The following is a 16,881-nucleotide window of genomic DNA, read 5'->3' on the forward strand; positions in this document are numbered from 1 at the left end:
CCATTTTCACAAGACTGAATTTCACTTTTAAGTCTAGCGCTATAGCTACGGGTATCGGAAGCGGGAGACCCAAACCCTAGATTAAACTTTGTCTCAAAAATGTTTACGAAAAACGTTTTTTTTTTTACTTTCAACTCGTCTTCAACGGTAATAGGTGAAAAAGTCGATTTATGTTCAAAGATGAATGCAAGTAAAGTCGACGGCTTTTATTTCGTGCATAATGACTTTCGCAACCTCGCAAATTTGAAATAAACTCGTACACTTGTTTTCTTTTTGCAGAAAATTTCCGAAGTTTATGATCCCCTCCTCGTTTCTCTACGATCCCGATTCCAGATAAAATTCCGTCAGCAATCGCGTTTAGTCTTCGCTGACCAACCCCAAACAACTTAGCAAAAAACTTGGAGCATACAGGTAGTCTTTGTTTTTCTGTAGATATCAAGAAATATTTAACTGCAACGCGATGTGGCTTGTTTTTTCTCACCTCACCACGAACTCGGCTGCGTTTTGGTTGAGCAACATCCACTAAAAATGACAGTCTTTTATCTTGCTCCTTTCTGTCTGGTTTATAAAAAACTTTTTTTTTTGCTTTTGTTAGGATGCTTCTTGAAATACTGAGACAGTTAAATTTTCCTTCTCTGTGGAGGCAGGGTGGTTGAAAATTAAGCAACAAAGGGTCAGGGTCTTGATATCTATAAAAAATAAGTATATGTGTGAATATTTTTATTGTAACAAACGAGCAATACTTACCTCTTCTCATAATCCATTTCCCTTTTTGTCTTTTGTCGTTGCCTTTTCCTTGAGCCTTCATTATAGTTGCCCACAATAACACTGTTATCGAGGTTTTCCATTATAACGCACTTTAGCACCTACACTTTCTAGTTCCTAAATATTTTATTTAAAGAATGTAACTGGATAATATACACCTGTTCCACTGCAGAAACTTACTGAATTGCAGGTTATAACAAACAAAACTAACACAACACTAGCTTTATATATCAGCTATTTTGTTCGAGACAGCGCCTTCTACTGGCGAAATAACATAATGCGTTTTGAAAAGTTGCTCCCCAATTGTCATAATCTGTAAATCTGGGATAGACTGTATTAACTAGTAATACGGTAATAAAAATAACCGTTATGAAATAATCGGCAAAACGTTTTTAAACCAAACCTCTAATTATCTCCTAAAAAAAATATTTTTTTATGAGATATTTAATTAAAACAAAAAAACCAAAAACGTTTTTTAACCGAAAATTGCGCGATTAAAACCCCATTCGATTTCATCGCCCAAAGCAACTAATAAAAGCAGACCGAGTGGCCGCGGCAAACAAAAGCCCATTCGACCAATAAAAAAGGAACGTGTTTAAAAATGCATTATCTGCATCCTGCTCCGACCAAAGTCAGAGGGAGCATCATTTATCTTCTTGCTCAAATGTGGGCAAATGCCAAATTAAAAACGCCTAACAGGTGCGTTCAAAGGCTGCTTTAATTTGATTATGGGCCTGCCTTAAATTTTCCCTTTTCTAAAGATATTTTCACTCTTTTCTCACACCATAAACATTCATAATTATACATCCCTAAGATATAACGGGGTGGTCTGTAGACGGTACGCGTTGGGGGTTGATAGGTAGGAATTTTAATAATATAACTTAGCCCATTTAATTTTCTAGTCTTTTTTTATTGTAAATGTAACTACGGATACAATAAAAAAACTAAACTACGAATTAATGTGAACTATTTTATTTTTAGAACTGTAATATACATGTACATATATTAAGAACAAAAAGGTCTTAGTTCAACAAAAATAAGATAACTACGAATTGAAAAAGTGCTAGAATTACCATAAAAGGAAGCTGAAATGTATTTGTGAAATTTGTATAATCAAGTAGAGTTAACTACCTCATTGTTTTATTTAATTTTATAAGAAAACTGATTATTTTTTTTTAAGTTTTGCCAATTTCTTTGGTATTTTGGAATATAATAAAAATTAATTGTTTAATGAGTTATGTTAAATAGATTAGGTATATTTAAATACAAATTAACCCTAGACTATTAACTCTATATTATAAGTGACGTAGATACTATTCACAATTTTTACTTATAAAAACTTAATGGAACATATCGTCGCCTTAATGCAGAACTATTCCAAGTCCAGTATTACCTTTTTTCGTTTATTTGCGGAAACCTATAGCTCAGCATACGTTAAGATACAAATATGCCTAGCCAATGAGAGCGCTTCGGCATCCGCGAGGGCGTGGTATGCGAACCGCCAAATTCAAAATAGGAAATTTATAATCTATGTAGAGTTTTCCATTCATATTTATATTTAATTAGGTTTTTATGATGCGTATATATTTTAGATGAAGAAAAGTGCAATATGCATTAAAAACATTTAATAAGAAGATATTTTAGCTATTATTAGTAAATGGATTATTGATTTTTTTTAAATATTTACAGCGTGTGATCAATTATTATTTAAAAAATATTTTATAAATACTAACCAAATTTGGTTTTTATAGCAAATTATCTCTTTTATTGACGAAATTTGTTAATCATTTGGTATACCGGTATATGTAAGCGCAATGTATGAATGATTTAATTATTATTGTTAGTTAAATATTAAAAATGGGGTGATACGAAATTGAATTGATGTGTAGAGCTGATAAATTAATTGGTTAATAGGTGGATGAGTGGATAAATAAAAAAGTTAGAAAATAAAAATAAATGGCAATTAAATTTTTTAACAATATACGGTGAACATTTTAAAGTTCGCATTTTTACATACCTCTATGTCATAATTCTAATATGCACCTTAGTAATATAATAATTGTCAATAGTTATTTGAAAGTATAATATTATATTTTAATTTTTTTAAATTGTCCACTACCACTATACATATTCTATACATTATATTTTAGTGGTTGATATAAAGTATATATATGGTTGGAAAAGCTGGATAAAGGGTAAATATGATTTATATCAAGTATAAGAACAGAAAAGAAAAAAAAACGTAGAAATTATATTTCAACTTTGTTTATTTCAAATAATAAAAATCCATAAATTTATTTGTTATTTAAATATAATAATTCATAGTATTTTTAATACCAACAACCTCAAAATTAAATGCAAAGAGGCTAAATGTATTAATCTGGTATATAGTATGTGGACTCGCACTTCTTTAGCTTATTTGTCATCTCTGCTAGTCATGTTTATACAGCCCAAACCATTCAAACTTCCATTCAATAGTTTTTTTTGTAGTAACATGAAAAAAAGATTACTGCTCTGTATACATTTTAATTAATAAATATATACTCACAGAGGATCTTCCCCCTCGTTTCATGTCAATTTCAAGTTAATCCAATTAGCTTTTCTGCACCCTAAAAAATATTAAAAACATAGCACACAAAATGTAATAGAAAATGATTAGTTGAATATTAATATACAAAATAAGCTAACATTTTAGTCTTAAAATAAAATATATAAAAATAGTTATACAGAAATCAACACCTATGACGTCTTAAAATTTGTTTCTACAATTTGAAACCTACACCAAATTAAGCTTTACAAAAACTATACCTAGTTATATATATGACCTCTTACATAAAATTTGTATTTACAATTTGAAACCTGCACCAACACCTTAAAAAAATATACTTAGTTATATTCCTAAAATCTTTGAGGGACATGTTCCTTGAATGCGAATGCTTCCCCAGACTTCTCACTTTGCACGCGCTATTAAATTCTAAAAGTAAACACAACAAAACATACTTATGTATGTTTGATAATGATAACTAAGACTTTGTACAACCTCTGATATCTCTCCTGTTGCAATTGTAAAATATGTGTTCTACCCCATTCTTAAACTGGTTTCGGATCTGACAAGCACAATCTACTTCCCTATTATCTTGTGCCCTCCAAGATGTGAATTCTTCAAAATTCTTAAAATTTAAAATTGATTCTTTGACAGTTATATGGTGAATATCAAGCAAATGTTTGTTTAAACAGTTAAAATATGAAAATGTCTGGATATCATTAGTACACATTGGACATATAATGTGTTTTATTTGTTTCTTCCCAACAAATTCAGGGTGAAACTTTTTCCACTGCCTGTTTCTGGTAGATGTGCTTGAAAATTCCTTATCACAAACTTCACAGATTGCATTTTGTTGACTGCAAAATAAATAAATATTCAAATTAGAACTAAAAAAATTATATGTATCTTACCTTAGTGATGCCATAATTGTCTAACAGACAGCAACAGATAAGTGCAAATATTGGTTTAAGTGGAGGCAAATTATGCACTAAGAAACACTGGCAAATTTATTGAAAGGTAATGAAAGTCAAACACTAAATTGTTTATTTTTGATCCCAAAACCGTGATATGGATTGTATAGAAAATGTTTCAAAAAATGAATCAATTATTAGGAAGCAAGCAAAGCAAATAAAATCTGCAATATAGGTTAAGTTAAACAAAACCAATCCGTTGATTTTCAATTTCCGTAGATAATCGGCAACGAAATTTGACGTACGAACTTTCACGAAAGGATCAGCAGTGCTGCTCAACTCTCAATTTCTCTGATTGGCTGGGCATATTTGTATTTTAACGTATGCTCTATAGCTCCAGGCGCTTCCTATTGAATGCAGTACTATTGTATGTCCAAGTGACGAAACACCCCCACCATCCGCCTAAACAATTTAAATGGTAATACCACGACTTGCATTCAGTCGAATGCAGAACTAGTTCAAGTCAAGATCATACTCTGTGTCCAATAGGGTGGAGCGAAAAAAAATTTTTTGAAACTTAATATGCCTATATGCGGAAAAGTTGCGTTTCGTTATTACAAATTGGTGTGCAAAATTTTAGATTTCTACGACGTCACCTTTGGCTGCCCAAATGACCTTGAAAATTGGCTTTTTATATTACGTGGGCCTTTTATATAAAGATTTTAAAAAATGTGCCTGCAAGACCAAAGTGCCTGTAGCTGAACGGGATTTTCTGTTAGATCAGCGAACCACTCAAAAAATAGCAATTGGCAATGTTGACGCCAAGGTTGGTAAAATAATCCAAAAAAAATTAGAGCGTAAAACTAAGGCGGAAGAAAGAAAACAGCGACATCTCTTGAAAGAAACTGAAACAGATAACCAGTCGGAAGTACCTTCTTCTTCCAGTAAAAATAGTAATATTATAGAAAAAGAATATTCCCAGGCAAATAGCGAAAGTTCTATAGAAAAAAGCTGCCCCTCAACTTCTCAAATGAGTCTAAAACTTCCAAGTTTAGCGCAAGCTTGCGATAGAATAGGCGTATCCGATAGATCTGCCGCAATTATTGTAAATGCAGCTCTAACAGATATGGAAATTTTAATCAAAGAAGACCCCTCCAAGATCGTCGATCGAAGCAAAATAAGAAGAGGGAGAACAAAAGCGCGTAGTGACCTAAAAAGAAAAGATAAGGAAATATCATTTCCATTATATGGTTTATATTTTGACGGACGGAAAGACCAAACAATAATTCAAGTCAAAGGCGAAAATACATGTTCAAGAAAAACCATAAAAAAGCATTTTAGAATTCCTAGAGAAAAACATGTATCTTTCTAAACTTCAGGCTATTGGATGTAATGGTACAGTAGTCAATACTGGTGTAAAAAATTGAATATTGAGACAAATTGAAGTTTCTCTTAGACGACCTTTACAATGGTTCGTTTGTTTGTTACATGCAAACGAACTTCCTTTGCGTCATCTACTGCAAAATTTGGACGGCGGTACTATTGGGCCTAAAGGATATAGCGGCGAAATAGGAAAACATTTGGGAAACTGTAAAAAAATGCCTGTTAAAAAGTTTGAAAAAATCGAAACTACTTTGCCTGCAATTGCTCCAAGTGAACTTAGTACCGACCAGCAATACCTTTATGAAATCTGTACTGCAATTTCAACAAGAAACATTTCTTTGAGTTTGTCGCAGAGAGGACCAGGAAAATTGAATCATTCCAGGTGGTTAATTACAGCCAATCGAATTTTGAGATTATATGTTGGTACCGAAAATCCATCAACAAATCTTAAAATTTTAACGCAATATATTATGAAAGTGTATGCTATTTCATGGTTTGAAATAAAATCTAAACCTTCCTGTAGGCATGGCAGCAAACATGTTTTTGGAATTATTCAAAAATGCAGATTCTTACCAGAAGAAATTATAAATATTATTGATCCTGTCATTCAAAGAAACGGGAACTTTGCTCACCCAGAAAACATGTTGTTAGTTATGCTCTCTGATAGTAGAAAAGCAGTAAGAGAATTAGGTTTAAGAAGACTGCTAAAATGTAGACAACACAAGCCATTAGGACTAAAAGTACGTGAGTTTAAGGTACCCTTATTAAATTTCAAGGCCACAGACTACATTAACCTAATTGATTGGCAGTCGATAACAATTACCGAGCCTCCTCTTACAGTGTCGATTTCCGATAGCAACTCAACAAGTTATAAGTGAAATTGACATTTTAAAGTTTCCATGCCATTTACAAGCAGTGGAACGCTGCGTCAAATTGGTAACTGAAGCATCAACTGCAGTCTGTGGCTTTGATGCACGTGATAGTTATATAAGATCCACAATAGCTTCTAGAGCCGCATTGCCAATATTTGAAACAAAAAGTCAATATTATAAAGTTTTAGAGAACTAAAAAAAATATGAGCATATAATAAAGTGGTGAGTTCTGAGTTATTTTCTTTTAAAAAACTAGTTTCAATAAAATTTTAAAAGGAAATAAGCGAAGAGCTGCATAGAAATTTGGAAAAATTTTGATTTTTTTTTTTAAATATTCATGCCTCGTTGGGCAGCCAAAGATAAGGTCACACCAAACCCAGATTTTGTGCAGTAATCAGCGATTTGAAAAGGCAACTTTTTCAAATATAGGCATCGCCATATCTCACAAATAAAAAAATCGGCCATTTTCACTCCACCCAAGTGTTCAATCTGTCCATGGACATAGCCTAGCTCTGCTCTAAAAAGAAGGGACTTACTTTTGCGTAATTAATAAGTTTGGATAATTAGATCGAACATGGCACTAAGCAGAGCAGGAAAATTCTTACAATTCTGCAAGAAAAATGAACAGTTATATATGTAAAAAATTCTTTTGTCCTAATATTAAAAATTTGTAATAAGAAAACCGATAAATACAATATTTTTCTTGATGTCCAGGATTCTCGCAATTTGTAATAAAATTTATTTCTTTTACCCAAAAAACACTAGATTTTAAAAAAGGTTGTTTTTTTTTAACTACTTTAAAATATAGGTTTAAATAGGTAAGGCATTAATTGCTAAAAAACCTATCTGAAGTTAAAAAAGGGATATTCAGTGATCGATAATATTTTTGTCTACAGGCAATCATGATGCAAATGATTAATAAAAATAGTCATGAGGTTTGCTCAATAAAAACCGCCTCTTTATGAGTCGCCACTGCAAAGAGATATTTCATAAAGGTTTATTGCTCTAATAATACATTTAGTTTTAAAAATCTAATTTTTCCAAGCTAAAAATATTAATATAAATCAAATATAAAGTTTTAATTTTAAAGTGAATGATGATCTTTAGATTTTTTTAAAACTATTTACTTACAAAACATTCCAACTAAACTCATTTTATATATATTTTCTTTTAACATATGTTTACGCAAATTGTCAGAAACAAGTACTCATAACTAATTAAAATGCCAAGAAAAATGTATACGCTTGAACCGCAAGACACTCGTCAACAATGTTACGTTTGAATGTCAGTTTCACAAAACATCATTAATAATATGAGACGTTTTAGAAATATGCCGCAAGTTTTTTTTTTCAATTTTTTGTTTTTGCTTTTCGTTATATGTGACGCTGTCTTATTAGCTTCTCTTGCGACGAGTGAAGTAAGACAAATGATTCGGTGAAGTATTACCATAACGAGATAAGCAGTTAGATTGTAAAGGGGTATAATTTTTTTTTAACCAAGTTCGCTTGTGCTTGTAAGAGTTTATGCACTATCAAAGATGGGTTTGTGTATATTATAATGCTTTTTATGAATACATTTTTCGAACTTATATAAAGGATATACTAAAATCTTCCTTAGCCTTTAGCAATTTAATTTAAAACTAGATAAAATGACTATAAGCTTTGTTTGGAAAACACATTCCAAACAAGTTAAACCCCAAATAAAATTGTGCCGCCACTGTGTTTTAGACAAAGAAATCTTTTGCGTATGTTCGTCCCTCTTTAACACAATCAGACCGCCAAATTCCCGAAATCGGGGCAAATTAGATGCGGCGCGGACAAGTACGTAACGATTTACTACAGCCCCCGTTCCCCGTCGCGACAGTCACTTTTCACACTCGCTTAAAGACACATCTCTCTTGTTTCTAGCTCAAATTTTCCTCTCGCCACAAATTGTCGAGTGACAATTATTTGCTCTAATTGCAGAAAAATTGCAATTTATATATTTTATTTGCTCTTAATCGTTAAGATAACGATTTTTATATTAAACCTATATATTTTTATGCGAAGTGTGCTCAATTTAAGTAACATTTTGTGTTCACAAATAACTGTATGATAGTTATTTTTGGCTCGGTAATTAAACCAATTGATAACATAAAACGACGTAAGACGTTGTCTCGTTACTTGTGTTTGATGTTGATGGCTGCTGCTCGTGGTACCTGTGCATTGATACTTACCTGTTCTGGGTTCCGATGGTGAGCAAACCATACAAGGTAACCTTTTAAGTTTATTGTACTGTATGGCTGACCAATCTACTCAGATTTCATAAAGTTACGTGTAATTAATGTAAAGTACCTACAAAACAAAAACATTCAGTGTAGTGCTTTCCTGATTTAAACCTAGAGTACTGGTGGATTAGTGTCTCAATAGGTGTTATAGAAATAAAGAGACAGTTTTTCAATCGCTCTCCTTATATTTAAATTAAATTGAATTATAACTTGATACCAAATTCATGTAAAAAAAGGGTATCAAATTTTGCTGGTATTTTTGATAATTTGTTTTGTTCTATATTAATAATTTTACTGTTGTTATTTTAGTTAAGAAAAGCATGAATGGATGAGCGCATGACTTAAATTTAAGATTATTTGTTTTTGTTGAAATACACCCCAGTTTTCTTATTTTAACACTGACTGGGTGACTACAAAGATATTTATTTTATAACAAATAAATATTCTCACAAATGTAATTATTTGGTGTTTTATTTGCTAGTTGCAGTCGAGCCTAAATAAAGGTAAAGTAGCTCAGGGTTTTGGTTAAAGTATATCCGAATAAAATTAGACTTGATCCGGTTGCCTCTGGTAAAAAAGTTCTTCTATTTGTACATTCAAAATAGAACCCCTACGGTAGTAGTGGCGGAGCAGATACAAAAATTTGATTTGTCCACTCTATTGTATGGTCCTTCGAGCCGGATTATCGGTTTAATTAAAATCCTTATTTTCTTTTGCACAAATATTAAAAAATATACTTTTTATATTCTCATTTTTTAAAGCACACACTACTTTGTGTCTCTATCTCTCTCCTAACACACTTTGTGACTCGCTCAACTCGCTCTATTGATCTCATAAGAAAATAATACACACACTCTCATTATTGATTGTGACTGCAACTAGTAAATTAATTTAATTTATTTTACACTGTTATTTATTTATGTACTGCTCGCTCCTCACCTATTTAATTATTTATTTGCCGTCGCTTCTTGTTAAGGTTTAAAGCGCTCGCTCACTAATGTTTATTATAAAAAACAATATTCGCTCATTCAAATTTGTGTAAATTGTTACATATTTCTCAATATTTGTTATAAATTCTCATTCTCAAAATGGATTTTAAACAATTAAAAAATAAGCGCAAATATATTAAAGGAATGATTACTCGCATCGGAACTTGGGTAACAGATCACATAGAAACAGAAACAAATGTGCAAAATATTCAAGTTAGGCATGTTAAATTACAAAAATTATTTGACGATTATGATGAAATTCAGCTCTCTATTCAGGCACAAATTGATGAGACAAACATTGACTCAGAAGATAGTGACGTCACAGAAACTTTGGTTTATGATCTGCTCGCACAATTACAGGGGGCTATTAGTAAGTTAACGAAAACTACACACACACCTCCACCCTTAAGTTCTAATCCACCCCCTAACCCTCACTCTAACTCTAACGAAAGTCAAATTTCAACTAATATGAGACTGCCTGAAATTAAAATTCAACCATTTAGTGGAGAGTTTTCTGAGTGGACAGGTTTCTTACAATTATTTACCACATTGATTACTGAAAATAAATCAATTTCAGATGTACAACGTTTGTTATACTTACGTAGTTTTTTGCGCGGTGAACCTTTAGAAATTATAAAAAGCTTACCCTCAACAAATGAAAGTTTTCAAATTGCAATTGACTTACTCAAAAAAAGGTATGAAAATAAATTGACCGTAGTCAACACTCTTTTTGCTTCCTTATTTGAGGGCTCGCCTTTCTCAAAAGGCACAGCGGAAACACTCAGAAAATTTGTCACTGATTTAAGAAAAAATTTAGAGTTACTGAATAGCTTAAAATATGAGTTTTCAGACTTATGGGAACTTTTGTTAATTTATTTACTACAAAAACGTTTAGATTTTCCAACGTTAAAGGCTTATGAACTTGAAAGAAATTTGGAAGAATTGCCAAGCATTAATTCATTTTTAGAATTTTTAGATAAAAGGGCTACCATCTTGGAAAATTTAAACTCTGTAAGCTTCAATAACAAACCTGACAAAAAAGCCTTAAATAAAGTTGGGTTGCATGTACAAAATTTTGCAAACTCATCAAATTCTCTAAACCCTAACAACAAACAAGTCTTAACTTCATGCATTTTTTGTAATCACACTTCACACAAAATTTATCAATGTGATAAATTTAAACAGTTGGGTTTAAATGAAAAAAGACAATTTGTTAGTAGTAAAAACGTTTGTTTTAATTGTCTAGGTACTAAACATTCTAGAAATGAGTGTCCTTTAGGTGGATGTCGGGCTTGCTCTGGTCGACACCACACTCTTCTTCACGATCCTACCTACCGATCTTTTGGTGGAAACGCACCATCTTCTCAAACAAACAATTATTCTCGAAATGGAGAAAATCGCACTGCTCATTCCAATCAACGGCAATCCTCTTTCGCGCAACAAAATAGAAATCAATGTCAAACTACTTATCAAAGAAATTCTCAGGCTCAAAATATATCTCACAGAAATATCTCTCAAACTTCAGCTCTTACCTCAGAAAGAAACCTTCCAAATGACGTTCAAGAAAATATGTCGCAACCCCCTTTAATTGAAAATCAATCCTTGCTCACAAACAGTTTGACCTTGTCAACCTTCTCTTCCACACCCTCTCTAGTACTCCTAGCAACTGCTGTGGTTACTATATATGACAAATATGGAGTCCCTACAAAGGCTAGAATTTTGTTAGATTCAGCAAGTCAAAACTCGTTTGTAACTGAAAATTTAGTCCAACGCCTTAACTATGTCCCTTACAATCAACCCTTAAGAATAAGTGGTATTTCCAAAGGCTCACTTGAATGTAACAAAATGGTGAATATTATGATTCATTCAAATGTCTATGAAAACCAAAGTTTTTCGTTATCTTGTGCTGTTCTTCCTGTGATAACCTGTAAACTCCCTCAAATACCAATTAATAAAGAAAAGTTAAAAATTCCCCACCACTTTAGACTAAGCGACCCCAACTACGACTCCCCCTCTGAAATAGATATGCTCATTGGCGCAGATTTATATTATAATCTGTATACCAACGATACATATCATTTAGGAAAGAATCTTCCAGTGTTAATAAATACCTACCTGGGCTGGGTTATTGCAGGACATGCTCCTATTTTGTATGGTCAACATACAATGTCAAAGTCCCTCGTAAATTGTGCCTCTGTTCATACAGCAACTATGGAAAGTGTTTCTATGCTCACCTTTGAAACTCCCTCTCTGGATTCCATCATGGAAAAATTTTGGAAAATAGAAGAACTCCCCCAAAAAGTACACCATTCAGAAGATGATATTCTTACTGAGGAAATATTCGTGTCAACTACCAAGTTGTTACCAAGCGGTAGATTTCAAGTAAATCTCCCCTTAAAAGTCCCAGCTGAGAATCTAGGTGATTCATTTTTTATTGCTCAGAAAAGATTTGAAAACCTTGAAAAAAAGTTTAAACATGACCCCGAATATTTTTGTAAATATCAAGATTTCATTCATGAATACCTAACCTTAGGTCATGCAAAAATTGTCCCTCTTTCACTGAGTGACAAGAATGTAGTTAAATATTTTTTCCCCCATCATGCTGTTTTAAATCAACATAGCACGACCACTAAATTCAGGGTGGTTTTTGATGGTTCGTGTAAGTCCTCTTCAAACTTGTCGATAAATGACATAATGCACAAAGGCTATCAGGTACAACCTGAGTTATTTGATATTATATGTCGCTTCAGGACATATAAATATGTACTCACATGCGATATTGAGAAAATGTATCGCCAAATACAAATCAATCCTAGTCAAACATCCCTACAAAATATTCTGTGGCGAGATGACCAAAACTCCCCCTTGAATTGTATCGAGCTGCTGACGGTCACCTACGGCACAAATTGTGCACCCTTTCTGGCTACTAGAGTTTTACTTGAGATAGCTACTCAAAATAAAGAAATGTATCCTCTTGCGTCATATGCTCTTCTACACCAATTTTATGTAGACGATGGATTATCCGGAGTAGATAAATTTAATGATTTAAAATTACTTTATAATCAACTGACTACTCTTCTAAAATCTCATGGATTTTTATTGCATAAATGGTGCTCCAACTCTCAAGAATTTTTATCATCAATTGCACAAGGAAAACCCAAAGAATATGACTTAAACTTTGGTGACACTCCTAACAAAGTATTGGGACTTATATGGAATCCTATCCACGATTTGTTAGGTATTGCACTTCCCTGCACGCAATTAGTTGGTCCATTTTCAAAGAGAAAAATTTTATCCATTATCGCACAATGTTACGATCCCTTGGGATTATTATCTCCCGTAATCGTAATTGGAAAACTGATCATCCAAAAACTTTGGATGTCTCAATTAGATTGGGATACAGAGATCACGGAAAAGCCCCTTATTGAGGAATGGACTAATCTAATCTCAAATCTGAACACTCTTGCCAATTTAAAAATTCCTAGATGGTTGTTCTCTAATAAAATCATAAAAAGAATAGAATTCCATGGATTTGCTGATGCCAGTACAAAGGCATATGCGGCATGTGTTTATGTTCGAACGATAGTAGAAGATACCACAGTTCATACCTCATTAGTCTCCTCAAAATCTCGAGTATGTCCTCTTAAGGTGGTATCTCTCCCCAGGCTCGAATTATGTGCTATGCTCTTGTTGTCACAATTAGTGGTCAAACTTATTAAAATTTTCGAACAACGCATTACTCCTGAAATAGTACATTTGTGGTCTGACTCCCAAATAGCTTTATGCTGGATAAAATCTCATCCGAGTAATTGGACCACATTTGTAGCTAATAGGGTGTCTCAAATCCAGGAGATGACATCAAGTTTCTGTTGGCATCACATAAGATCAGCCGATAATCCGGCGGATCTCCCTTCTCGAGGTGTTTTGCCACAAGATATTATCGACTGTGATTTATGGTGGCATGGCCCTAAATTTCTGAAAACCCCTATTATTGATTTTGACAACCTATATGAATTCTCTATACCCAATAATATCCCAGAAGCAAAAAAGACTTCTCATTTAAACGTTGAAAATATCAACCCTCATGTTTTCTCTAATCTTTTTTCTCATTTCTCACGGTTTGAACGTTTGCATCGTTCTGTTGCATACATTTTAAGGTTCATCCATAACTCATCAAAACCAGCTCTAAAGGTTACTGGCATTTTGTCAGTTCCAGAACTCCAAAACTCTCTCAAATTAATTGTGAAAATCTTACAAGAACAACATTTTCCAAATGAACGAAAGGCTCTTTTAAACAAGCAGTTAATTAAAGATAAACATATTTTAGTCCTCAATCCATTTATAGACAGGGATGGAATAATTCGTGTTGGTGGAAGATTAAGCAACGCGAATGTTGATTTCGATCAAAAACACCCGATGTTACTGCCATCACATAACACTGTAGTGTCCATGATGTTACATCAGGAACACATAAGACTCGGACATGCTGGTCCACAAACTGTCCTGTCTAACTTCAGATTAAGATTCTGGCCTCTCAATGGGCTCAGGGAAACAAAACGTCTCATCAGAAAATGTGTAAAATGTTTTCGTTTCAGAGCATCCCCAGCTCAACAAATAATGTCTGAATTACCTGAGTCCCGAGTTACTGTATCTCGACCTTTTAATAAGGTAGGAGTGGATTATGGAGGTCCCTTCTTAATTAAATCCTCAAATCTTCGAAAGGCTCCTCTTAGTAAGTCTTACATCGCAATATTTGTATGTATGGCTACTAAATCTGTACATATAGAGTTAGTGACAGATGTTTCAACTGAAGGATTCATTTCGTCTCTTAAACGTTTCATTGCACGTAGGGGAAATCCTGCACAGATATTTAGCGATAATGCTACAAACTTTTTGGGTGCAAGTAACCAAATAAAGGAAATATTTGACTTTTTCAAAAATTCTGATAATTCAAGTAAACTCGAAACTTTCACCGCTACACAAGGGATTGAGTTTAAATTTATACCACCAAGAAGTCCACATTGGGGTGGCATTTGGGAAAGTGCCATAAAAAGCGTAAAGTATCACATAAAAAGGTTAATTGGTGAATCCCGTATGACTTACGAACAATTTTCTACAATACTCTGTGAGATTGAAGCCATACTCAATTCGAGACCCTTGAGTGCTCTGTCCAACGACCCTAACGATTTGACACCGCTCACTCCCGGACACTTCTTGATAGGCACTAGTCTCACATCAATTCCTGAAAAAGATATAACAGCTATCCCCGAAAACCGACTGAAGTACTGGCAACGCTGTTCCCAAATTAAACAGTGCTTTTGGAAAAGGTGGACTGTAGACTATTTTAATCGGCTTCAGACTCGACCAAAATGGTTGAAACCCTTGCCCAATCTTCAAGTCAATGATCTTGTTTTGATAAAAGAGGATGACACACCCCCACTCAAATGGCCTTTAGGTCGTATTATAGAAACGATGCCTGGTAAGGATGGCAAAGTTCGTGTCGTTAAATTAAGGACTCAGCACGGAGTCTATACACGTTCGATTGCTAAGGTGTGTCCTCTCCCAAATTCTGACTCTGAGGAATCTGATCTTCCTGGATTCAACGATGCAACAACTTGTATTGTTGACCCTTAAGTATTTCTTCTTTCCTTTTGTTGCTGGCGGGCAGTATGTTTGGAAAACACATTCCAAACAAGTTAAACCCCAAATAAAATTGTGCCGCCACTGTGTTTTAGACAAAGAAATCTTTTGCGTATGTTCGTCCCTCTTTAACACAATCAGACCGCCAAATTCCCGAAATCGGGGCAAATTAGATGCGGCGCGGACAAGTACGTAACGATTTACTACAGCCCCCGTTCCCCGTCGCGACAGTCACTTTTCACACTCGCTTAAAGACACATCTCTCTTGTTTCTAGCTCAAATTTTCCTCTCGCCACAAATTGTCGAGTGACAATTATTTGCTCTAATTGCAGAAAAATTGCAATTTATATATTTTATTTGCTCTTAATCGTTAAGATAACGATTTTTATATTAAACCTATATATTTTTATGCGAAGTGTGCTCAATTTAAGTAACATTTTGTGTTCACAAATAACTGTATGATAGTTATTTTTGGCTCGGTAATTAAACCAATTGATAACATAAAACGACGTAAGACGTTGTCTCGTTACTTGTGTTTGATGTTGATGGCTGCTGCTCGTGGTACCTGTGCATTGATACTTACCTGTTCTGGGTTCCGATGGTGAGCAAACCATACAAGGTAACCTTTTAAGTTTATTGTACTGTATGGCTGACCAATCTACTCAGATTTCATAAAGTTACGTGTAATTAATGTAAAGTACCTACAAAACAAAAACATTCAGTGTAGTGCTTTCCTGATTTAAACCTAGAGTACTGGTGGATTAGTGTCTCAATAGGTGTTATAGAAATAAAGAGACAGTTTTTCAATCGCTCTCCTTATATTTAAATTAAATTGAATTATAACTTGATACCAAATTCATGTAAAAAAAGGGTATCAAATTTTGCTGGTATTTTTGATAATTTGTTTTGTTCTATATTAATAATTTTACTGTTGTTATTTTAGTTGAAGAAAAGCATGAATGGATGAGCGCATGACTTAAATTTAAGATTATTTGTTTTTGTTGAAATACACCCCAGTTTTCTTATTTTAACACTGACTGGGTGACTACAAAGATATTTATTTTATAACAAATAAATATTCTCACAAATGTAATTATTTGGTGTTTTATTTGCTAGTTGCAGTCGAGCCTAAATAAAGGTAAAGTAGCTCAGGGTTTTGGTTAAAGTATATCCGAATAAAATTAGACTTGATCCGGTTGCCTCTGGTAAAAAAGTTCTTCTATTTGTACATTCAAAATAGAACCCCTACGGTAGTAGTGGCGGAGCAGATACAAAAATTTGATTTGTCCACTCTAAGCTTCTTAAAAAGTTGTGGTGTAAGTAGCTTCCTAGTATACTGTAGTGCATATTTAATTAAAAGATACCTACAAGTTACAATTTATAGTACAAGTTGTAGAAGTTGAGGGCTCAATATTAAATTTAGCATTCGTACTTTATTCTTAAAATCTCATCACTAGTTTTCACTAGTTCTTCTCGTTTTTACCCTGCATTTACAATCATTATCTAAATA

General features: G+C 33.4%; 1 protein-coding gene across 1 annotated transcript; it reads left to right on the forward strand.

Moving 5' to 3' along the window:
• The first annotated feature begins 4,891 nt into the window (after positions 1–4,891).
• Positions 4,892–15,365, forward strand: LOC126736210 (uncharacterized). The gene is made up of 4 exons (XM_050440462.1): positions 4,892–5,471; positions 5,668–6,348; positions 9,874–10,101; positions 10,978–15,365. The coding sequence occupies exons 1-4, from the start codon at positions 4,892–4,894 to the stop codon at positions 15,363–15,365; spliced, it is 5,877 nt and encodes a 1,958-aa protein (XP_050296419.1).
• Positions 15,366–16,881: the final 1,516 nt, after the last annotated feature.

The sequence above is a fragment of the Anthonomus grandis genome, chromosome 5 (assembly GCF_022605725.1).
Source record: "Anthonomus grandis grandis chromosome 5, icAntGran1.3, whole genome shotgun sequence".
NCBI lineage: Eukaryota > Metazoa > Arthropoda > Insecta > Coleoptera > Curculionidae > Anthonomus > Anthonomus grandis.